Source organism: Hyperolius riggenbachi, chromosome 1 (assembly GCF_040937935.1).
Source record: "Hyperolius riggenbachi isolate aHypRig1 chromosome 1, aHypRig1.pri, whole genome shotgun sequence".
NCBI lineage: Eukaryota > Metazoa > Chordata > Amphibia > Anura > Hyperoliidae > Hyperolius > Hyperolius riggenbachi.
Window position 1 is genome coordinate 671,944,948 of NC_090646.1, and position 24,002 is coordinate 671,968,949.

Here is a 24,002-nt window from a genome sequence, read left to right on the forward strand (position 1 = left end):
TGAAACCGATTGGAAGGCATTTTGCGGTCCGGCCACTAGGGGTCCTGTGACAGATGCGTTTACCGCTTCCATTCTGCATCCGCACAAGTGTGAGGGCCCTAACTCTGTCTGTAAACTTGTAAATACTTTATATGTTTCTCCAGATCTCATTGGGAGATTCCGCCAGCGGCTGTCTGAGTACGACGATGCATCACTGAGGCGGGTATGCGAATACTACAGAAAAGATCTCATCCATGTTTTGGAGAGCGCGAACACTTCGGCCATCATCCAAGAACTAAAGTCCCGGAATATCATAAAAGTGGATGTAAGAAAAATTGACATTATATATCGGACAGGATGAAAAGACATTGCTCAATATGGGGTGGCCGGGTGCGCAGCAGTATCGGCGTTTGATTTCGGGACAACTGATAGTCTCCCTCTATGTAAAATGTGCTCGAGGGCTGTGTAGAGTGTTGCAGCAGAGAGAGTATACTTACTTATCCACCGGTGCTCCTGCATCATGTGTGTTTTCTCCATCGCTGCTGCTGTACCCAGTGACATGAGGGTATGTATGTAGTCATGTACAGTCCACCGGAACATGGGGTAAAGGCGTCATGGACAGAAGACACAGGAGGCGGTGCCGGGGGGATAGGTAAGTGTACCTTCTGCTGCAACACTCTGCACAGACCTGGGGAGCACATAGATGGGAAAGATCTGGAGGAAGGGCCTGGTCGGTGGAGGCAGCTCCACAGATTTCCAATCTATATATTGGAAATCGCTGTGTAGTGTGTGGTCAGGCAATAGATCCCTGTCTGATCAGATTCGATCAAGGAAGGGTCTATCTCATGGTTGAATCTGGTTGCCATCACCAAGCTTATGCTCACCTTTAATCTGATTCTTTTACCATGCAGTGTCACAGGCAGGGGTGTAACTAGAAATCCCCGGTCCCCCCCTGCAAAAAAAAATCACCGGCCCCCAGCCCCCGCTCCCGGGCCCTCTCAGGGCCGTTTTGGAGGGCAGGAGGGGTCGCAACATGAGAGGAAAGAATGGTCGCACATCAGCAGGGAGGGGGGACAGTCCCCCCCCTTCACCTCTGGCTCTCCCTTCAGCGCGCTCCCCTCTTGCAATTATCAGTGGCAGCGGGTGGTGGCAGGACACATACCTCCATCCACCACGGAGGTTCATCTCTTAAGTGTTTCACGCTACTTCCTGTTTAATCCGGAAGCAGGGTCAGACACTTAGAGATCAGAACCTCCGCTCGTGGAACGCAGGGAGGTATGTATCCTGCCGCTGCCACTGATAATTGCAGGAGGGGAGTGCGCTGAGGGGAGAGCCCCGCCGATGTGCGGCCATGCTTTCGTCCTGTTGCGACCCCTCCTGCCCCCCAAAATGGCCGTGAGCGGGCCCCAGGGAAGGGAGCCCAGGCCCCCCCATGGGTGCAGGGGCTGCATCCCCTATTGTTACGCCCCTGGTCACAGAGGATTCTTGTTTACCCTACTGGAAATTTTAGGTAAAATGAAACCATTGGCAAAAATGAACACGTGGCCCATTTTAGCATTGTTCTGACCGTAACATTCCAAGAAGCTCAGATGTTACAAGCCCCCTACTGGCCGAACTGCTCAATGCTTCCAAATCCACTTCAGCCCACAGACCATCCAATCTTGTGGATGCAATCAATGCACTGAAACCACAGGAATTCGGGGCTTTGGCGGTTGCCAGACCCCAAATTACATCTTCCTCCAAGTTGCGACAACTCGGAGGGGAAATAGTATTTATCGCCGCCTCAGAGTTTAGCAGCAGCAGGGAGAGCTGTCATTCAACTCTCTCTGCCCCGATCTGCCAAGCTCCAACACAAGATGACGCGCTAGTCACGTCCCTGCAGTTTGGGGTACTTTGCGGGCGATCGTGAGGCAAGTGCCTACGACGCGAGGTTGCTGGTATATGGAGATTGGTTGCAGGGGAAAAGGGTCCCCTGTGCCAATCCGTACATGTCTGCCAAGAATAAACACTGTTTTTGTTCAAAAACAGTGTTCATTCTGAAGCAGAGCCGCCGCGCTTCTTACCGCACCGATTTCCGCCACTTTCCGCCACTGATCGTTAGATTTATGAATGGGAACAAACTTCATTAACCTCCCCGCGGGCCACCCGCGATGCAGGCTTCCATTGAAACCTGCGGTCATTTCCCTAGTTACAATATAGCAACACATTGTTTCCTATGTAGAATACATTGTACACTAATAGGATTTGCTCAACGGGGACATCTTTTCGCCAAATAGTAAAATGACACCTACTGAATTTACATGATTATGTATTTCAAGAGGGCATATTATAAATTTATGGGCTAAAAATTAGCGATGGATGTAAAATTGAAAAAAATGTACCTTTATTTCCAAATAAGATATTGTCACCATACATTATACTAGGGATATAATTTTAACATTGCAATAACTGGGACAAATGGGCAAGTAAAATGTGAAGATTTTAATTACGGTAGCATGTGGTATTTTAAAACTATAATGGCCGAAAACTGAGAAATAATGCTTTTTTTCCATTTTTTTCTTAATTATTCCCATTAAAAGGCATTTAGAATAAAATCATTCTTAGCATAATGTACCACCCAAAGAAAGTTGAATTGGTGGCGGAAAAAACAAGGTATAGATCATTTCTTTGTGATAAGTAGTGATAAAGTTATTGGAGAATGAAAGGGACGAGCGCTGAAATGGGAAAATTACTCTTGTCCACAAGGTGAAAAATACCTTTTAATCGAATGAAAAAAAGCTTTGAATTTTTTCGAGCGATACAATCATATTCATCGAATTGCCGTAAAAAAAAAATCATTTTATTGTATCGTGTGTGGCCACCTTTAGTTTAACCTAAAACTTGCATGGTGTTTGATGTTATGAATAATACCAACATATTAACTTTTATATCTGTTTTTCAGAATTACCTGTTAATTAGGGAAAAACTGGGGACTCATTCTTTCACAGACTTTTTGTTAAAAGATATTTTGGATCTGGGCAGGACTACAGTGATTGGCTTCTTGGACTGTCTCCATAAGCAGCAGAAAGATCACCTTCATCCTAATTTCCTGGCCATTCTGAATGAAGTCAGCCAGATAGGTAATGGCAATGAAAACTATTCTAACGTATATCAAGCCAAACTAACATTTCTGCAGAGGTGTTTCAGGAAAGTAAAGCTGCTGTTTTTTACCCTAATAATCGTTACTTAAAGGGGAACTTCAGCCTAAACAAACATACTAAAAAATTCACAACAATTACAGCACCCTGATACTGCGCTCATATGCTGAGTCAGGTGTTAAGTGGGTCACCTCTAAAATTTTATAAAAGATAATGAATCATACATTCATCAAACATTCATATTACAGGTGCTAAATTCTAAATAAAACACATTGGCAGGCAGTAACCACATGTATAATGTCCTTGCTCATATAATGGTTATCATGTGGGAGCGCAGCCATCAAAAATAAAGTTCTTCAGTGAAATGGTTAAGCGCTCTTCTCTGCCTGTTCCTTCTTAGACACAGCAAATATGTCATATAATGAAAAAGCCCCCCCTTCGGGGAAAGACTCACCAGACTTCTAGGCCTCCAAGGCCAATGCTCGCATTCGGGGTATTGGCCACCCCGCAGCCTCTCTGGCAGTCCTCTCTCGGCAATTCCCAGTCTGTGTAAGCAAAAAAACGAATTCCACATCGCGTAAAAGCGTACCAGTTTATTTAAAAAATGGTTAAAAACAGATCAGTGGTGTATAACCACTCATTGGGTCAAAAAACTTCATCAAAAAAATGAAACACAGCCAGCCCCTTGTTTGACAAGCTACCTGATTCCAGGTACAGGGGTATGCAGAGATGAGATGCACTAAGCTTGTGACAAGGCACACGCCTCTGTCATCTAGCGTCCCTCTCCGCAATATCTTACTGGCTAGTGCTCTAAAAGATACCGAGCCTACTACACACAGACAATCCCGCCGCGTCCAGCAAGCGTCGTGCGCTATGACGTCACTCCGTGGCTCCGCCCTAGAGGGATACATTACCTAGTCCCAGCCGGCGATCGCTCTTTCACTTCTTCTGTTAGTTTGCAGGAGTCCTGCATCCAGCCAATAACCATGTGGCTTCGGTTTCCGCATGGTGATTGGCTGGATGAGGACTCCTGCAAACTAACAGAATAAGTGAAGGAGCGATCGCCGGCTGGGACTAGGTAATGTATCCCTCTGCACACATCCTCCGCCTAATCCTACTCCCTCCACCCCGCTGCCTGTCCTGCCCGCTGCATCTCCCCCTGACCCCCGCTGCCTTACTAGCCCCCCTGCAAATGGCGCACCATTCTGCCAATAAATGATTTATAAAATGTTATTTACCGTTTTAATGTATTTACATTAAAACTGTAAATGGCGTTTTATGATCGGCGGAACGGTGCGCCATTATTCACTCTGCGCCATTTTTAACTGTACCCTATCTAGTATGTCTGCTTCTAATGCACCTGTTCAAATCTGGTCTTGTTTTCATTAAGGTGACAACCTGGTGCCGCAGATTCTTCTGGATGAAAGTGGACCCCCAATGAATCATGAGCTTATAGGTAATATATATTTCATTAAAATATGACCCACTTTGTACAGAATACGGCGATGTTCTTCAGAAGATTTCCACTTTATTTTGATATTTGCCTTCCTGCAGGGGAGCCTCTAGCCATTTTGTCACTCCAGGTGCCCCCCACAGATCAAGGGCAAATTTTAAATCATTCTTGAACATAGGATAGTTCATCAGCTATGTAATCATGTAGGAACTCCAAAACAGATCTCATAGTAAATTTACCAACCCTCCTTCCCAGCAGTATGACAAGTTGTGGCTGCATCATGAATATTGAGGAGGCTAATAACATGCACAGCAACAGCAGATAACTGTAGACCACCTCAAATAGCAGCAGCAGCACACAAATAACAGTTGCTCTGATCCTGCATTTCATGATGTCACCCCGCTGGCAGCTCTTTGATGAAATCGGCAGTAGGGGCTGGCCAGTGAATGAAGGAGAGGAGATGTAGGATGTATGCAGGGGAGCAGATAATAATGGCGCACAGCACCGCAGGTACAGTAAAGGCGCCACATTCAGTTACATTATTAAATGCTATTTAGCGTTTTAATGGTTAAAAAATGGCGCAGGTTATTTAACCACCCTGGCGGTATTGACGAGCTCAGCTCGTCCAGGAAAAACTTGCTGAAAGCGGTATTGACGAGCTGAGCTCGTCAATCCCGCCAGGGAGATTTCTTGCTTCTCTTCCCCGCCGGCTGCACTTTTCCCTCATCAGAGGGATTCCCCAGGATGGCTGGATGCCTGTCAGCACGCTGTGGGTAGCGATCTGTGCTACCCACAGCATACAGAACTAGCATCCAGCCACCCTGGGAATCCCTGTGCAGCCGGCGGGCAGAGAATGTGTGGGGCTGTGCAGGGATTCCCCTTCTTTGCCGGCGGTGGCTGGTGCGGGGATCCTCTCTGTGCGGGGGGGGCCGGGGGGGATCCCCGTACTGTGCATGCGGTGACCCTTTTGTGTGTGCGGGGGGGGGCGGGTATCCCCTTCTATGGGGCTGGTCTTGGCCGGTCGGGGACACCCCCTTCTGTGCGGGGGGGGGGGTGTCCCCTTCTATGCGGGCTGTGAGTGGCCTCTCCCTCCTCTCCCCCCATCCCTCCCTCTCTGTCCCCCGTGTCCCTCCCATCCCGTGTCTCCCCCCTGTCAGAAGCCCTGCTTTACTCACACACAGAAGGGCCACTCGCATGCACAGTATGGGGATCCCCCCCCTCCCACAGAGGGGATCCCCGCCGGCCACTACCCGCCAGCACAGAAGGGGAGCCCCCCCCACAGAAGGGACACCCGGCCACAGCAATGGGGGGGGGGGCAGAGGCACCCGCAAACCTGGCTCCCTATACATATGACTCCCTAGACCTGGCTGCACATCTGTCTCCTATACACCTGGCAAACATCTTGCTCCCTATTACATAGTTACATAGTTATTTTGGCTGAAAAAAGACATACGTCCAACAACCAGTACAAAGTACAACTCCAGCCCGTCCCCCACATATCCCTGTTGATCCAGAGGAAGGCAAAAAAAAACCCTTACAAGGCATGGTCCAATTAGCCCCAAATGGGAAAAATTCCTTCCTGACTCCAGATGGCAATCAGATAAAATCCCTGGATCAACATCATTAGGCATAACCTAGTAATTGTAGCCATGGATGTCTTTCAACGCAAGGAAAGCATCTAAGCCCCCTTTAAATGCAGGTATAGAGTTTGCCATAACGACTTCCTGTGGCAATGCATTCCACATCTTAACCACTCTTACTGTAAAGAACCCTTTCCTAAATAAATGGCTAAAACGTTTTTCCTCCATGCGCAGCTCATGTCCTCTAGTCCTTTGAGAAGGCCTAGGGACAAAAAGCTCATCCGCCAAGCTATTATATTGCCCTCTAATGTATTTATACATGTTAATTAGATCTCCTCTAAGGCGTCTTTTCTCTAGACTAAATAAACCCAGTTTATCTAACCTTTCTTGGTAAGCGAGACCCCCACGTATCAATTTTGTAGCTCGTCTCTGCACCTGCTCTAAAACTGCAATATCTTTTTTTGTAATGTGGTGCCCAGAACTGAATTCCATATTCCAGATGTGGCCTTACTAGAGAGTTAAACAGGGGCAATATTATGCTAGCATCTCGAGTTTTTATTTCCCTTTTAATGCATCCCAAAATTTTGTTCGCTTTAGCTGCAGCGGCTTGGCATTGAGTACGATTATTTAACTTGTTGTCGATGAGTACTCCTAAGTCCTTCTCCAAGTTTGATGTTCCCAACTGTATCCCATTTATTTTGTATGGTGCTAGACCATTGGTACGACCAAAATGCATGACTTTACATTTGTCAACATTGAATTTCATCTGCCATGTATGTGCCCATATAGCCATCCTATCCAGATCCTGTTGCAATATGACACTATCTTCCTGAGAGTTGATGATTCTGCACAATTTTGTATCATTTGCAAAAATAGCAACATTGCTCACTACTGCATCTACTAGGTCATTAATAAATAAATTGAAGAGCACTGGACCCAGTACAGACCCCTGTGGGACCCCACTGCTATCAGTCTCCCATTTTGAGTACGATCCATTGACCACAACTCTTTGTTTTCTGTCCATTAGCCAGTTCCCTATCCATGCACACAAACTCTTCCCCAGTCCTTGCATCCTTAACTTTTGCACCAGACTTCTGTGGGGAACAGTGTCGAAGGCCTTTGCAAAGTCCAAGTATATCACATCTACAGCATTCCCAATATCCATATTAGCATTCACTACCTCATAAAAGCTGAGCATGTTAGTCAAACAGGACCTGTCTTTAGTAAACCCATGTTGATGCTGAGAAATAAGATTATTTTCTACTATGAAGTCATGTATAGTATCTCTTAGTAACCCCTCAAATAGTTTGCATACAACTGATGTTAAGCTTACAGGTCTATAATTTCCTGGATCAGATTTTTTGCCCTTCTTAAATAATGGGAAAACGTGGGCTGTACGCCAATCCACTGGGACTCTGCCAATTGCAAGAGAGTCACAAAAGATAAGATAAAGGGGTTTATCTATAACTGAACTTAATTCCCTTAGGACCCGAGGATGCATGCCATCCGGGCCAGGTGCCTTGTCTATTTTTAATTTATTTAGTCTTGCCTTTACTTCTTCCTGCGTTAAGTATTTAATATTACAGTTAGAAGATTGAGACTCTTCTGCCTCTGTAATTTGCAACAGTGCTGTTTCCTTTGTGAAGACAGAAGCAAAGAAAGCATTTAATAACTCTGCCTACCTTGGTCGTCCACCATTGAGTTCCCACCCTCATCCTTTAGGATTCCTATACAGTCAACCTTTCTTTTTTTAGAGTTGATGTACTTGTAAAACTTTTTTGGGTTAGATTTGATATCCCTAGCGATTTGATTTTCAGCTTCGATCTTTGCCAGCCTAATTTCTTTTTTACAATTTTGATTGCACTCCTTATAATTGCTTAGTGCAGCCTCAGTCCCCTCCTGTTTTAGGACCTTATAGGCATTTTTTTTCCTCTTCATTTTATCCCTAACCTTTCTATTCATCCATAGAGGCCTTTTTTTATTCCTAGACATTTTGTTTCCATATGGGATATACATACTACAATATTGATTGAGAATACGTTTAAAAGCTTGCCATTTCCCTTCAGTGTCGTCCCCTTGTAGTACATTATCCCAGTTCACCAAACTTAGTGCCTGCCTAATTTGATTGAACTTTGCTTTTCTAAAATTCATAGTTTTAGTGGTCCCGCTGCCCCGTGGCCTATCAGTCAACAGATCAAACGTTATCATGTTGTGATCACTATTTCCCAAATGTTCTTGAACCTGCACATTTGATACATTATCTGGTCTATTAGAAATGATCAGATCCAGTAACGCATTCCCCCTAGTTGGTTCCGTTACCATTTGAGTCAAGTAATTGTCCTGTAGTGCTGCCAGAAATCTGCTGCTTTTACCAGAATGGGTAGCCTCAATACCCCAGTCAATGTCTGGAAAGTTGAAGTCGCCCATAATTATGACCTCGTTTTTACTTGCAGCTTTTTCAATCTGCTGTAGTAATCGCTGTTCTGCAGCTTCATTAATAAGAGGTGGTCTGTAGCATACATAGCATACCTGGCAAACATCTTGCTCCCTATATACCTGGCAAAACATCTGGCTAACTATTCCTGGCTAATACATCTGACTAACTATACCTGGCTGCACATCTGGCTAACTACACCTGGCTGCACATCTGGCTAACTACACCTGGCTGCACATCTGGCTAACTACACCTGGCTGCACATCTGGCTAACTATACCTGGCTGCACATCTGGATAACTACACCTGGCTGCACATCTGGCTAACTACACCTGGCTGCACATCTGGCTAACTACACCTGGCTGCACATCTGGCTAACTATACCTGGCTGCACATCTGGCTAACTATAACTGGCTGCACATCTGGCTAACTACACCTGGCTGCACATCTGGCTAATACATCTGAGTCTTATACTCACCATTGGAATGCTGATCCCTCGTCGCGTACCACTGATAGCTTCCCCAGTGCCTTCTTTCATGTCCCTTAGCGGATTTTGCTTCTCCCTTGGCGATCACATGTCCCCCGTCGATCGGCGTTAATGGCACCAGTGTCACACAGCATCATCAAAATCTCACAGCAAACACTTTTTTTTAAATTGAATTCAATACAATAACCTGTATTGAATTCAATATAAAAAAAAAAATGATTGCAAAAAAAAAATTGGTTGAAAATTATTGGAAATTAATTGAACCACTTTTTGCACGGAAATCCTGGGGAAATAGAACGCCAGGGTGGTTAAAACACTATTTACCGTTTTAATCAAAGCGCACTGCAGCTTACCCCTCCTGCCTGTAGTGAACCCACCATAGAGCAGGCAGACTATTCAGGATGATTGGCTCAGGCAAGTGCCTGCAGCCGCGATGATTGCAGAGGCAGGTCTGTGCGCTGATAGCCCCATAGTTCCGGAGCTGTTACCGCTCCCCTGCCTGACCAGCTTGCACTGTGCTCCATGATTTTTGGTCAGGCAGGGGAGCGGTAACAGTACCTTCAAGTCTGCCGGCTCTATGGTGGGTTCACTACAGGTAGGAGGGGTGCGCTTTGATAAAATAGCGATAAATATCGTTTTAAATAACTTTATCGGCGTGTCCGTGCGCCATTATTTATCCCACACCATTTTTAACTGGACTCCTGAGACCCTCTGTCCGGCGCTGTGTCAGCTGCCCACCATCTGTTCTACTCGCTCTCTTCTCTCTCGAGCTGCTGTCCATCAGTCCTCTTCAGCAGCACTGCACCAGCATTAGACTGAGTGGGCATGCCGGGCAGTGGCAGAGGTTAGGTCCCGTGGCTGGCAGGGGCGTTGGAGATCTGTGGCGCTTTTGGGCACCCCAGCTGGAAAATGGGTGTGGCCATGCACCAGAATGTGGGTGTGGTCATGGGTGGAGCCAAATTTACATGAACTTAACAGAGGTCAAAGTACATCTGCCCTGCAAAATGTTGGATGAAGGCCCCTCTTCATGAATACAAAAACCCCCCAAAAATGCAGCATATCACATAAATAGGTCACGCCCCTCCCATGGTCCTCCCATTGAGGTACCACAACTCTCAGCATGCCCCCATAGAAGAATCACAACTCCCAGCGTGCCCCCATAAAGGCATCACGGCGCCTAACATGACACCACTGCACCCAGTATGCCTACATAGAGGCACCACAACACCCAGCATACCCCTGATTTATGCACTACAACTCCCAGCATACCCACCATTGAGGCACCACAGTTGACTCTGCCTGGAGGACATTTCGGGGCACCCCGGAATAGATCCGGCGCATGTGCCACTGATCTTTGGGGCTAGCCAGTGCAGTTTCTAGGCTAAAATGCACCCAGGGCGAGGGTGTAAAAATTGCCCCCCCCCCCCGGTATAGGTAGCCAGCTATAGGTCCCCCCCGAGTATAGGTGGCCAGGCATAGGTGAGCCAGTAAAGTTGCCCCCCGTATAGGTTAGCTAGGTAGTTGCCTCCAGTATAGGTAGCCAGTATAGTTGCCCCCAGTATAGGTTAGATAGGCAGGCACCCCTCCCCCCGGTATAAGTTAGATAAGTAGGTGCCCCCAGTACAGGTTAGCTAGGTAGGTGCCTCCAATATAGGTAGCCAGTATAGTTGCCCCCAGCATAGGTTAGATAGGTAGGTACCCCCAGTATAGGTTAGTTAGGTAGGTGCCCCCAGTATAGGTAGCCAGTATAGTTGCCACCTGTATAGGCTAGCTAGGTAGGTAGGTGCCCCCAATACAGGTTAGATAAGTGCCCCCAGTATAGGTTAGATAGGTAGCTGCCCCTAAGTATAGGTTAGATAGGTAGGTGCCCCCAGTATAGGTTAGATTAGGTATGTGCCCCCAGTATAGATTAGATAGGTAGCTGCCCCCCAGCATAGGTTGGATAGGTAGCTGCCCCCCAGTATAGGTTAAATAGGTAGCAGCCCCCCAGTATAGGTTAGATAGGTAGCTGCCCCCAGTATAGGTTAGATAGGTAGCTGCCCCAGTATAGGTTAGATCGGTAGCTGCCCCCAGTACAGGCTAGATTAGGTAGATGCCCCCCAGTATAGGTTAGATAGGTAGCTGCCCCCCAGTACAGGTTAGATTAGGTAGGTGCCCCCCAGTATAGGATAGATAGGTAGCTGCCCCCAGTACAGGTTAGATTAGGTAGGTGCCCCCCAGTATAGGATAGATAGGTAGCTGCCCCGAGTACAGGTTAGGTTAGGTAGGTGCCCCCCAGTATAGGATAGATAGGTAGCTTGCCCAGTATAGGTTAAGTAGGTAGGTGCCCCCTCATAATGGTGGTGGGAGCCATAGCCGCGGAGAGGGCAGCCCGACCTCTTCCTCCCTCTCCTCTCCCGGCCGCCCTCTGTGCTCCCCCCTCGGACTTCAGCAGAGTTAGCGCGCAGGGAAGCGCTGCTATACACAGTTACTCACCTCCCTGGATCCGATCGCCGCTCACGCCCTGCTGGTCTCCTCTCTGCAATGTAGCTGCTGATACACACGTCACGCTGCTTCCTATGTAAGCAGGAAGCAGCGTGTGTATCAGCGGCTACATTGCAGAGAGGAGACCAGCAGGACGTGAGCGGCGATCGGATCCAGGGAGGTGAGTAACTGTGTATAGCAGCGCTTCCCTGCGAGCTAACTCTGCTGCAGTCCGAGGGGGGAGCACGGAGGGCGGCCGGGAGAGGAGAGGGAGGAAGAGGTCGGGCTGCCCTCCCCGCGGCTCCGGCTCCCCCCGCTAACACACGCCCCCCTTCCTCTGCGCCCAGGGTAGCGGCACGGGCTGCACGGCCGTAGAAACGGCCGTGGGGCTAGCAACGCCCCTGGTGGCTGGACTGGCGCTCGAACTTCTGGCCAATTGGAGGGGTGGCATTACGGGAGGAGCAGCAGCACGCAGAAAACTTTTTTATTGGGGCGTGAGGAAAGGAAGTGGAAGGTGAGTCAGAGCACATTTTCTCTGTTTCAATTAGCACTGTCTGGGGGCATGCATGAAGAAGGCGCAGCGGGGGCATTGTAAACACGATAGAGCAACAAGGAATGAATGAGGTGTTGGAATGTATTTGTAGCAGGTGCACTACAAGCTCCACTTCCAGCAGTGCCGCCCTTAACACCAATGGTTCCCCAGGCGAAGGCTTGTAGTGCCTGTGCCTTTAGGTGCCCCTGCACTGACTGCTCTGACCATCAAATGTCAAGTATACAGCAATACAATATATGTGTTCTACACTGTAATAAAATTGCAAAATCACACCGTGTTCACAGTAAATGAGCACTTACAGGAGAGGGACAGTGACACAATAATAGACTGCCTGGCTGTCACACACTCAAAGGCAGAAGCTTCTAGTAGTGACAGTCTTGCTGCAGTGCTGAATGAGTGACTGACACTGACTGACTGAATGCTAGTGTAGGTCTACCTGTAAACTAACACAGTAACTAACGCGTACGTTAAAAAGGGGCGCTGGGAAAAAAGGGCGCGGGGTTTTAAACGATAAACATGGATAACGTTTAAAAATATAATGTACTATATTTTGTTTAAAAATAATGTTTTATAAAGTTATAAATCATTAAATAATGTTCATGAAATCGGCAATTGTGAAAACGTTAATCTTCCGTTTAAAAAGTGAAACGTATAATAACGTTTAAAAAAAAAATAGTAAGTAACCCTCCCTGTACCTACCCCTAACCCCTAGACCCCCGTATTGGTGCCTAAACCTAAGACCCCCCTGGTGGTGCCTAAACCTAAGACCCCCCTGGTGGTGCCTAAACTTAAGACCCCCTGGTGGTGCCTAAACCTAAGACCCCCCTGGTGGTGCCTAAACCTAAGACCCCCCTGGTGGTGCCTAAACCTAAGACCCCCCTGGTGGTGCCTAAACCTAAGACCCCCCTGGTGGTGCCTAAACCTAAGACTCCCCTGGGGGTGCCTAAAGGTGCCCATACACTCGTCAGATTGGCAGAAGATAGATAAGAAATGCATCTGATGATCTATCTGATGCGTTTTTAGAACATTTTTTACCAGGATAGAATTTCAATAGATTTCAGTTTGAAATCTATTGAAATTCGATCTGATGGCATTTTTTGCCATCATATTTCCATTAAGGCCAATGCAAACTGATAAGCAATCTCATCAGATCGACCTAAATTTTCCACCCTGCCAGTTCGATGGAAATCCATCGAAATCGATCGAAATCGGCCATCGATCAGTCGATTGGCCAACCGATTTGCAGACGATCAATCGATCGATCGATCGGGATCGATCGGTCGGCCAGAAAATCGGCTGAGTGTATGGGCCCCTTTAACCTAAGACCCCCCTGTGATAAGCATTTCAAAAACATATTGTGCGGTTTTTCTTTTAAAAATAATGTAAAAAAAAATAAAAAAAAATTGTACTGTTTTTCGTTTAAAAATAATGTTTGAAAAAAATATTGTACTGTTTTTCGTTTAAAAATAATATAAAAAAATTTATAAATCATTAAATAATGTGTAATCATGAGAAGCAGTAATAAAACATGAAGTCTCCGGGTACCGCTTTTAAAACGTTATTTTTCTCCGGCGCCCTTTTTTCCTATCGGGCGCCCATTAAACGATATTTATTATGGGAGTGAATGGCGGCGCCCGATTTGTCCACTAGCCTCCTGCGCCCTTTTTTACTGTTACCGTAACTAACTGCACAGTAACTGAGAAATAATCAAGGACTACCTACAGGCTACTACTAGGCTACTTAGCAGGCCTAGCCTGCACACACCTCAGCTAAGCTATCCTAGCACTGTATACACTATATACACTCAGGCTCAGCTACACTGACTGACAGTTCACAAACAAATAAATCACTATCTATCTCTAAACCAATACAATACAGGTGTTGGTAATATGTTTGGATGCAAAAACGCTGAGAAAAGCACTTGCTATCAGACACAGCAGCACTGGAGATGCTCTCAGTGCCACTGTCACAGCAAGGACGAGATCCTCAAGATGGCCGCCGCCTTAAATAGAGGAGGGGAGGGCCAGGCTCCCCTCCACTGATTGGTGCTAGGGCCTGGACTGAGGAACCTCTGATTGGCCAAACAACGTCATAGAAGTCATTCCCTAACTACTGTGCTCACTACGTCGTGCACACGAGTAACTCGTGATCAAGATGTCGAGTAACGAGTTTATCACGAGTGCATTCGTAATCAGGATTTGTGATCTTGTGAAGGGCAAAAAAGGCTCGTGATCTTAAGGTATGAGTTTGTGATGAGCATCCCTAGTGAGAGCTCCCTTCCTGTTTAGTGCGTACATTTGGTATAGTCACCTGTGTTTTTTGGCTCTTATTATCATACCTCCCAACTTTTTGAGATGAGAAAGAGGGACACTTAAGCCACACCCTGATCACGCCCCTGTCACACATACCATAAAGATTTCATAAGCAAAATATGTTGTTTTTTTAATTCAAACCACACTGGTCCTTTCTATCCTGCTTCATTTTCCTTCATTTTAACATTTTAAAATTAGTAATATATCAATTTAAAGGATGGGAATAAAGTTTAGAGTCAATCAAACACATTTTTTAGTAGAGAAATATATATATTTACATAGAAAGAGGGACAAAGTCCTGAAAGAGGGACAAATGAGGAGAAAAGAGGGACAAAGGGACAGGGCTCCCAAAGAGGGACTGTACCTCTGAAAGAGGGACAGTTGGGAGCTGTGCTTATTATTGCCTAAGTAACTTTTTGGATAATATTTCTTCTTTTTCCCTCTCTGTACTCTATTCTGACACTAACCCTCCTCCATTTTTAGCACCTAAAACTAATCTCTCACTCCAGTCCTAACCTTCCCCTCTTGACTTCCAACACTCTCCACTCCTAACACCCGCAGCACCGAATCTAGATTAAGACCATACAGGGCCCCAGGAAGACCAATTACTTTGTGCCCCCTCCTTTTACCCCCCTCCCTGTTTATTGGTTGAAATGATGTTAAGGCAAGTTGTAATATCTCAGTCCAACACCACAATTCAATACTGCAAGAAAGACAGTTTAACTTTTATCTGTACTATTGTAAGACACATGTGTTGTCCCTAAATACCAGAATTGAGCAGCTGGGTTGCCCAAATACCAGAGTTTAAAGTGACCCAGATATTAATAAATCTTCAGTTTTTTACTTACCCGGGGCTTCCTCCAGCCCCATAAGCATAGCTGTGTCCCTCGCCGTCCTCCCGCACTCCTCCCGGAATCTTCCGTGCAGCCGCAATCAAACCCCGGTACGCGGCTCAATTGGACTCAGTCTGACTGAGTGACGTCAGCTGGGGCCTTCTGCACTTGTGCAGAAGGTCCGCGCATGTGCAGAAGGTCCACCGCTGACGTCACTGAGCCGCTTACTGGGGCTCACCGCGGCTGGACAGGACATTGTAGGAGGACGCCGAGGGACACAGCCATGCTTATGGGGCTGGAAGGAAGCCCCGGGTAAGTAAAAAAACTGAAGATTTATTCATCTCTGGGTCACTTTAATATTCTCCTTGATGGATAAATTAAGAAGCCATGTTCCCCTAAATGTAAGAATTAACAAGCCATGTGCTTAAAGAGAATCTGTATTGTTAAAATCACACAAAAGTAAACATACCAGTGCGTTAGGGGACATCTCCTATTACCCTCTGTCACAATTTCGCCGCTCCTCGCCGCATTAAAAGTGGTTAAAAACAGTTTTAAAAAGTTTGTTTATAAACAAACAAAATGGCCACCAAAACAGGAAGTAGGTTGATGTACAGTATGTCCACACATAGAAAATACATCCATACACAAGCAGGCTGTATACAGCCTTCCTTTTGAATCTAAAGAGATCATTTGTGTGTTTCTTTCCCCCTGCATCTCTCATGCACTGAAGTTTCAGGCTGCTCTTTTCTTCCTGCAAACAGCTTTGCCCTTGTCTGTAATTCCTCACTATGTGAAAGCCCAGCCAGCTCAGAGGACGATTTATCCAGCTTGTAAAAGATAAGAGAGAAGAGAGAAGCTGCTCTAATCTAAATAACACACAGGCAGTGTGCATAGAGGGGCGAGATGCATCACAGAACCACAACACTGAAGAACTTGGCAGCCTTCCAGACACAGGCCGACAAGTCTGACAGGGGAAAGATACATTGATTTATTACAGAGACAGTGATAGTATAAAGTGCTGCAGTTAGCCAGAACACATTAGAATAGCTTTTGGAACTTGTAGGATGATAAAAAACAGGATGTAATTTTTGTTACGGAGTCTCTTTAACAATTAAACAAATAGTCACATGATTCCAGATAAAATAATTAAATATTTCCATGCCTCCAGAAAAAAGAATCAAGTGGTCAGGTGCCTCACAATAAACAAAGTACGGTAATTAGGCAGGTGCGTCAAGATAGAATAATTAAATAGCCAACAATGTCTCCCTATAGGAGCATTCACACTGCAGCATTTGCAATCCCGTAACATGTAGCACTTTGGGCAAAAAATCACGTCAGAATCACCCCCAAGCTGCAATTGAGATTTGTCAGCAATTTCCAGTGTGAAACAGCCCTTAGTGGTTCTTAATGCTGTCTGTGTCTTGCGATATAATGCTTGTGGATGTGTTGGGTCAGACAAAAAGATGGGGATTATTTTTCTCTCACACATAGCATGTGGCTGTAGAGAGTTCATGTTTGGGTGTGCTTGTTGTGGGGGATGGGGATTAGAGATGATCAATGAGATGTACATAATTTCTCCTTGCATTAAAATGTCATGCAAATTATGTGCAGCTTGAAACTGGACCAATCAGAATAACTTCCGGTCTGTTTTTACAAGGTTTAAGTTCAGGTTCAAGCTGCATAACATTTACATGACATTTGAATGCAAGGAGAAATTATTTGCATCTCATTGATCATCTTTCCTGGTGATGATTTGTAGCTGTTGTGTGGAGGAGGTGGAGATTACTTCCATAGCTCTTCCTGGTTCAGCCACACCCAGGATGGGAAACTCCCCTCTCTCTTCTGCCACACCCTTCTGACATCATCTCCCACCGCTCTCCAGTGACCAGGAAGTGGCCCAGTGGAGAATAACTGCTTTATTTATGTGTAAAGGATATTCACCTTTTACTTACCATCTGAGCCACTGAATATTTCCATCTCTTTCCAGATATCCAAAAAAAGCACAAGGAATATCTGATGGTGAGAAGTCAGATTCTAGAAGAGCACAAACCTCCGGGATCTAACCTGGAGCAAAAAAGTTTCCTCATCAATGAGCGCTATGTGAACCTGGTTGTTGTCTCCATTGACCAGTTTAGGCGGCGCCCCCAGAATGAGCTCATACAGACGGGGAGAAAACATGAGGAGTACATGGAGGAAACACAGACTGGACTGGAACACATTTCCACCGACAAGCTGTTCCGCTGGAGCCGCCAGTCACAATGTAATCCTCGTGCAGTAATGGTGAGCGGAGTGCCGGGAATAGGGAAGACCACCATGATGCAGAAGTTTCTCTATGACTGGGTGACTGGAAAACTCTACCAGAGATTTGCTTTTGTCTTCTTCTACAGATTCCGGGAACTTAATACATGGAGAGAGGTCAGCCTAGAGGAGATGATTCTTCACCAATATCCATATCTGGAGGGTCAGCTTGAAAACATTTTATATGATTCAGAGAGAATTTTATTTATATTTGATGGCTTAGATGAAATAACTGATCCCATGAATTTTAGATTAAGTAAACTGTGCTTCAGTCCAAAACAAAGAGACGATGTCGGCACAATTGTGGTTAGTTTGGTACGGCAGACTCTACTTAGGGGTTCTTCTGTATTAATGACCAGTCGCCCGACCAGACTGGCCTCCATTGATACCAGTGTTTTCCAGAGAGTAACGGAGATCCTGGGATTTTTCCACAAAGACCGGCAAATCTACTTTGAAAATTTCTTTGAGAACAAAGAATTGTCAGAAAAGGCTTTCAGTTATGTGAAGGAGAATGACATGATGTACACTTTCTGCTACATCCCAGCCTACTGCTGGATCATTTGTACTGTATTATCAGCGTGCTTTAGGATTAAACCAACACATATTGGCCAGCTCATGACATCATTGCCCAAAACAGTGACACAACTCTTTGTGGCTTTCATCTCCAACATTCTGGCCAATCACAACTACCAGAATAGAGATGACCCTCGCATGCTCACATCAGAGGCTCGGGAAATTCTGGCATCTATTGGATGGTTGGCGGAACATGGAGTTATGAATCACATCATTGTGTTTGATAAACATGATTTGGAATCCTTCAGTTTGAGTTCTGATAAACCTATGCTTTCATGCTTCATGGTGGAATCTGGTCATCCTCCCAATGTGGATCACACCTTCTTACACCTCACGCTTCAGGAATTTTTTGCTGCGTTAGTTCATTTTATAGACTATAATCCTGACAAATTACAAGAATCCCTCAAAAAGACTGAATCTTATGAAGATGGTCGTTGTGAAATATTTCTCCGTTTCCTCTGTGGTCTCTCCGACAATTCTACCAGAGCCATGTTAAAGCCTTACCTTGGAGAACTGTCTCCTGAGGCTTCCAGACAGGTCATCACCTGGCTCCAGCGTAACAATGAGAAAGAACAGATAGCTAATCAATTCCCAGAACACAAGAGGGCGCTTCTGGATGTATTCTACTGCCTTCATGAGAGCAGGAATAAGGCTCTGGTGCTACAGTGTATTGGGTCAAATAACATTGATGACTTTTCTAACATGTCTCTCAACCCTCTTGACTGTTCTGTGTTGTCCTTCATTCTTCAATTTTGCGAAGAGATGGAAAAACTGCACCTTAACTCATGTTGTATTAAGAGAGAAGGTTTGAGGAAACTTGCCCCGGTCCTTCACCACATCAAGAACTTGAGGTATAGTTTATGTGTTTTTTGTAGTGTCACTAGCTGAAGACCTGGCGTTGTCTGGGTATGTATTTGGTTGTTGTGTCTGCCCAATTTTCTAACCTTGACACACAGTCACTCAATGACCACGTTTGTGAGCTTTCGGGTCCTTGGCATCAATAATGCGAGAATGGCAGCAGTTGAAATTTTACCATTAAAATCAATCAATTCCAGTGCAGTAAAAAGCAGATCCTGTGCAGCAGTAAGATTGCAAAACATGGTTTTATTCCATTTCCTATGCAAACAGATACATGGGCAGTGTGAGTGGCCTGACAGTCATTTCGCGAGTAACACTCGCTTCCTCAGAGTCAGACCAACACCAGATGTATAATAAATCGCACAAACATATGAGTTTAAATAGCCAAGAAAACCAGGAGACTTACCACTTGATGACCCAACCTTTACCGATTTAGTGCTCGATAGTGACAAGAAAAGGGTAGGTCCCCTCTCTCCATCGGTCAAGTGGCTTGGGGCGACGCTCATTATGGAGCACTTGTTTGGTAATAGGATCTTCAAGTGTTAAGTCTCCTGAGCCAATCAAATTTCAGCCATTGATTTTAAAAGGGAAAATGTAAACTGCAGCCATTCTGTGAATCGCAGGGTTCTCAAACTTGCCACACTTGGTCACTGGGGGAATAAGATTAAGAGTCAGGAAAGTGGGTGGAGCCTACAACAGCCAATAAAAATTCAATAATTGATTTTCAAGGGGAATATTTAAACTGCTGCCATTCTTACACTGTTTATGGCAGAGGCTTCAAACTTGCTACAGTCGGTCATTGGGTGACTGGGGTCCAAATTCACTAAAGGGGTGGGGCCACAAACAGCCAATCAGATTTCCTTGCTGCATAAACTGCTTCCATTCACACATTTTTGATGCCAGGAACCTGAAAGCTTACAAACTTGGTCATTGAGTGACTGTGTGTCAAGGTTACAAAAAGTGGGCGGAGCCAAAACAAATTTCACTGCTCAAATATAAACTGCAGCCATTCTTACACTGTTAATGGCAGGGTTCTCAAACTTTGCACAGTTGGTCTCTGGGTGACTGGAATTAATATTCAGGAAAATGGGTGGATCCTACAACAGCCAATTAAAATTCACCTGTAGATTTTCAAGGGGTATATTTAAATTGCTGCCATTCTTCCACTGTTGATAGCAGATGCCTCAAACCTGGTACAGCTGGTCACTGGGTGACTGGGGTTCAAAATTAGAAAGGGGGTGACGCAACAAACAGCCTATCTGATTTGTTTAATTTCTATGGGAATATACAAATTATTGATACCAAGGACCCCAAAGCTCATAAACTTGATAATTGAGTGACTGTATGTCAAAGTTAGAAAAAGTTGGCGGCGGCGGCCAACAACAAAATTTTTTACATGGGAAAATATACTGTAAACTGCAACCATTCTTACACTGTTAATGGCAGGGTTCCTAAACTTGACGCAGTTGGCCACTGGGAGACTGGGGTTCAAAATCACCAGAGGGGGTGGAGCCACAAACAGACAATCAGATTTGTTAGATTAATTTCAGCCATTCTGTTATTGGCAGGGTTCTCAAACTTGACAGTTGGTCACTGGATAATTGGGATTAATATTCAGGAAAGTGGGTGGAGCCTACAACAGCCAAACAATATTCACCTATTTATTTTAAAGGGGAATATTTACATTGCTGCCACTCTTAATTTCAGATGCCTCAAATCTGGTACAGTCAGTCACTGGGAGACTGGGGTTTAACTTCAGAAAATGGGGCGGGCTACAAACAGCCAATCAGATTTGTTTAATTTCAATAGAAAAATGCAACTTCTTGATGCTAAGGACCCCTAAGCTCATAAACTTGGTCATTGAGTGACCGTATGTCAAGGTTGGAAACAGTGTGCAGAGCCAAAAACAACTAACTTTTTACATGGGAAAATATAAACTACAGTCATTCTTACACTGTTAATGGCAGGGCTCTCAAACTTGATACAGTTGGCCACTGGGTGATTGGGATTAATATTCAGAAAAGTAGGTGGAGCCTACAAAAGCCAATGAAAATTCATCTCTTGGTTTTCAAGGAGAATATTGAAACTGCTGCCATTCTTACACTGTTAATGGCAGAGGCCTCAAACCTTCTACAGTCGGTCATTAAGTGACTGGGGTTCAAATTCACTAAAGGGGCAGAGCCACAAACAGGCAATCAGATTGTTTTGCTGGATAAGCTGCTTCTATTCACACAATTTTGATGCCAGGAACCCGAAAGCTCACAAACTTGGTCATTGAGTGACTGTGTGTCCAGGTTACAAAAAGTGGGCAGAGCCAAAAACAAATTCCACTGGGGAAATATAAACTGCAGCCATTCTTACACTGTTAGAGGCAGGGTTCTCAAACTTTGCTCAGATGGTCACTGGGTGACTGAGATTAATATTCAGGGAAGTGGGTGGGGCCTATAATAGCCAATCAAAATTCACCTGTTGATTTTTAACTAGAAAATGTAAATTGCTGCCATTTTTACACTGTTAATAGCAGATGCCTCAAACCTGCCACAGTTGGTCATTGGGTGACTGGGGATCAAATGCTGGAGAGGGGTGGAGTCACAAACCGCCAATCTGATGTGTAATTTCTATGGGAATATAGAAATTATTGTTACCAAAGCTCATAAACTTGATCATTGAATTTTTATGTATTAGGGTTAGAAGAAGTGGGCGGTGCCGACATACCTGGGCAACGCCGGCTCATCAGCTAATAAATGAAATAAAGCATATGTGGCATAATTTTAACTGTGAGAAGTTAAAGGATACATTTCCCAGTGCTTTATAGAAGAAGCACCTGTCACATGTTTAGTGTAAGGCCGGGTTCACACTTGCGTAACACTAGTGGCAACGGAGTGAAAAACGGATCTGATCGATCACCGGTCAATTCAGATCCATTTACACTCCGTTTCCACTCTGCTGCTTCCGTTCCATTCCCCCCCCCCCCCCCCACACACACACACACCCACCCCCAAAGTGAATTTTTCTGGCTAGAATGGTCTGTTTCTTCACTAGTGTTTGCTTTACTTCAATATATCCTTATTGGATATCAGTTTTACTATATTATTTATCATTCATCATTTAACATTCATCTTTGTTTCTAGTTTACAGTACAATAAACTTACCCACAGTTCCTGTATCGCCCTGGCTTCTGGAATAAATGATAGCAGAACGCTGAAAATACTCAACTTATCTCATAACAAACTGGAGGGGCCTCATCTGTGTGACCTGATGATGGCTGTGAAGACGAGCAGCATTGAAGTATTACTGTGAGTATAGCAGCACAGCATTAAACCAGCACTGTGTACAAAGATTCTTTCAGAGTAAAATGCACTGTAAATTACATTTCTCCTATGTCGAGGTTGCTTACTACAAGTAATACAAATCTGACGTATCTGACAGGTTTTGGACTAGTCCATCTCCTCATGGGGAATTCTCAGTATTTACTTTTGCCAAAAGCATTCGTTGGCAAGGATCTATATAAAGATGTTGGCCAGCCTCCCTACTCACTGCACTTTATTTTGGCAGTTGGACTGAGCAACAGCCATCTAGTAGATGCTTAAGAATATAAAGAAAACCCTGAGAATACCTCATGAAGAAATTGACTAGTCAGGTTTGTCAGATTTTTACCATTCAATGCAATCAACAGCAGAGAAAAGTAATGTATGATGTATTTACTCTGGTCTAAGTTTACATTTTATAGTTACGGTATGCATACATATGTATTTTACATTTTTAGTGATCGTAGACCTTTAAACCTATTATTTTTCACATACTTTTGCATCATAAACCTATTAAAGAGAATCTGTACTGTGAAAATCTTACATAAATAAAAGTACCAGCCTGTTTGTAGTCTTCTCCTAGCCCCCTCTGACATTTTCGCTGCTCTTGCTGCTTTCCTGGTGATAAAATCACAGTTTTATTCATTGTTTTTGTAAACAATGAAGATGGCCGCCAAACAGGAAATACATCATCAGAGCAGGTGCCTGTTTGCAGAGGCTCCTCTCAAACGTGACTTCACTGCTGTAATATTTCTTCCACTTGTTGCTTTGGCTGCTTGTCTGGGCTTTGAACTGATCTTTCTGCACTCAAAGCTCTGTTCACAAGGTCAAAGACAGGCTGGCTGTGAGCAGATACTCTGGCTGTGACTCATACACACAGCAAACACACAGAGCCTGCAGGGGGCATGGGGGAGGTGTGCATTACTTCTCCCTATCACACTACATTCCTCTCTGGGCTGACAAGGCTCAACAAAGAAAAGACGATTAGATATAATACAGAGACAGTGCAACTAGAAAAGGCTGCAGTAAGCCAGACCACATTGAAACAGGTATAGGAACTTATAGGATAGAAGAAATAAGGCTGGAAATTTTGTTACAGAGTCTCTTTAAAAATAAAAGTACTGAATATCCTTTGTTTCCAATTCGGCATTCACACTTTTCTGGTGTTTCCTGTTCACCATCGGCTCTTTTTAAATGTTGGGTAATATGTTGACAATTATTGTATGTGGCATTTGTTGAGAATGCATACATAATTGGAGTGCTCTCCTAGATATATTAAACTTGGTATGGTGAAATCCCCTTTTCTTCCATTTCCCTTCCCCCTCCCCCCTGCCCTTCCCACTTCCCTGCTCCATGGATATGCTCCCACGTGAGTGGCTGATATGCCTGAGGGTCCATATTATTTCCCTGCTCTTCTCGTTTTATTTTAGAGATCAGTCTATCTTAAGTCGTACAATGCTCCTGAAGAAGTGAACTCTACTCTATGCATATTCATGAAACTTGTCAAGAAATCAATATTGACCCTGTTGATTTACAATCAAATCCAATATGTATAATGTATGTATGTAACGTGTATAGGTATTGAGCTGGATTGGGGTCAGATGCTTGACTAATATTAGCTCTGATTCCCATTTATGAGTTTTCCCTGAAATATGTTGCATTTTTGGTACTAATGACCACTGATAATGAGATTTGGTGCAATATTTCTATGTAAACACAAGTGGTGTCGATTTAT

General features: G+C 44.7%; 1 protein-coding gene across 2 annotated transcripts in view; it reads left to right on the forward strand.

Annotated features, from left to right (window-relative positions):
• The window catches only part of LOC137532512 (NACHT, LRR and PYD domains-containing protein 12-like), a 124,298-nt gene that overhangs the window by 33,113 nt on the left and 67,183 nt on the right, over window positions 1-24,002 (forward strand). The window contains exons 3-7 of one of the 2 annotated variants that reach the window (XM_068253087.1): window positions 144-304; window positions 2,921-3,098; window positions 4,507-4,572; window positions 17,218-18,952; window positions 22,091-22,255. In XM_068253087.1, the coding sequence (XP_068109188.1) occupies window positions 144-304; window positions 2,921-3,098; window positions 4,507-4,572; window positions 17,218-18,952; window positions 22,091-22,255 (2,305 nt within the window). Of the gene's footprint in view, window positions 1-143; window positions 305-2,920; window positions 3,099-4,506; window positions 4,573-17,217; window positions 18,953-22,090; window positions 22,256-24,002 lie in introns of those variants that run through there. The other variant, XM_068253097.1, reaches the window with a different exon arrangement.